Below are 1,403 nucleotides of genomic sequence, written 5' to 3'. Positions count from 1 at the left end.
GAAGTTAAAAAACGTGATAAGAATGTTTTCGTTAAAGCCGAAGGATTTTAACAAAAGAGAATTCACAATCACCAAATTACTGCTGTCGATACTTTCATCTTTAGTTTTAAAAAGTCTCTGCAGAAAGATCGAGCGCATATAACCACTTATAACCACGGTAAAAAATTGTAATAACCCTCGTATAAGATGTTCATTTCCAATGTAACTGTAACATTTTTTATTAATTTCAAAATTTTTGTGTACCTGCAAAGGAAATTCGTGATGTGAAAACACGTTAAACTGCATATAATTTAAATGCGCTTTTATTAGTGGATAGTGCAAATAAGGTTTTATATTTACTCACTTCATATAAGGCACCTCCTACGGTTGGGCCAACAATAAGGCCTAGGCCAAAAAACGTTTCTAGACTGGCAAAGGTCGTAGCTACGTTGTCTGGAAATTCCTTGGCTATTATAGCAAAGCTGGCAGTAAGAAAAGCAGCATTTCCTAATGCTTCGACTATTCTGATTACAAACGACAAGATGATAAAAGGATAGTGTCCAGATACTTTGTCCAATAACCCGAAAAAAATTGCACACGTACCGGTTGTTAAGATTCCTCCGTTGAAGAGTAGCTTTGGGCCGATTCGGTCTAACTGCGAGAACACATGCTTGTTAATCATTTTAGAAGAAAAACTTTAATTTTAAATTGTATATTAAACTTTTAAATTTTCTATACGGAAGCAGCCAAATGGGGAGAATATTTTTGTCCAGTTATTTTTATACATATTCTAAAAGGTAGTAATAATTATAATAAATGTAATACGCTGCGCATATAGGGTGTTGCATGTCGAAGTGGAAAATCACATGATCTCTACATTAACCTTCTCTCTTAGATCTGACAAGTATGGTAGAATAGTTAAACAAAAATTGATTTTTCAGCCCTAAATATTTGGAAAAGTAACACCAGATAGTTCGGCGTTTTATCAATATTCTTACTGAAAAACAGTATGTCTAAATTTTCGTATAAAGTCATGCTAAGAAGTTTTCAAGGCATCAGTTAATGTAGAAAAATTCCTGACCTGTCAAATGCAGAGATCCTCTGCATTTTCCTAGTTCAACTAGTTTTTCAGCCCGTCCAAAGCTTCTATAATTTGGATGAATAAACTCACAAGTTACAACTAAGGTTTTACTAAAGAAGCGTGCAGAATCTACTTTCTAAATACAGTAGACTCTACGAAACTTCTCGCTACGACACTTCTCGTTTTCTGATTTCTCCTTCATTCGCTGGTCCAAACTCCTTCTCTCACCTCACGCACACATATACGCGGCCGACCACGCCTACTACGCCGCACACGGCTTAGCCTTGAGAGAGAGGTTTATCTAACACTTCCTGTTCGTTTACCTTATAGCCCCGAAAACTGG

At 36.1% G+C, this 1,403-nt stretch overlaps 1 protein-coding gene across 5 annotated transcripts in view; it reads right to left on the bottom strand.

Annotated features, from left to right (window-relative positions):
* The window catches only part of LOC117170293 (MFS-type transporter SLC18B1-like), a 245,244-nt gene that overhangs the window by 111,222 nt on the left and 132,619 nt on the right, over positions 1-1,403 (bottom strand). For 3 of the 5 annotated variants that reach the window (XM_033356969.1, XM_033356977.1, XM_033357000.1), the window contains one exon: positions 344-634. The exons of the other annotated variants lie outside the window; for them this stretch is intronic. In XM_033356969.1, the coding sequence (XP_033212860.1) occupies positions 344-634 (291 nt within the window). The remainder of the gene's footprint in view (positions 1-343; positions 635-1,403) is intronic. 5 annotated transcript variants of the gene reach the window in all.

This window comes from Belonocnema kinseyi, chromosome 1 (assembly GCF_010883055.1).
Source record: "Belonocnema kinseyi isolate 2016_QV_RU_SX_M_011 chromosome 1, B_treatae_v1, whole genome shotgun sequence".
Taxonomy (NCBI): Eukaryota; Metazoa; Arthropoda; class Insecta; order Hymenoptera; family Cynipidae; genus Belonocnema; species Belonocnema kinseyi.
This window is presented reverse-complemented; position numbering and strand designations above follow the sequence as displayed.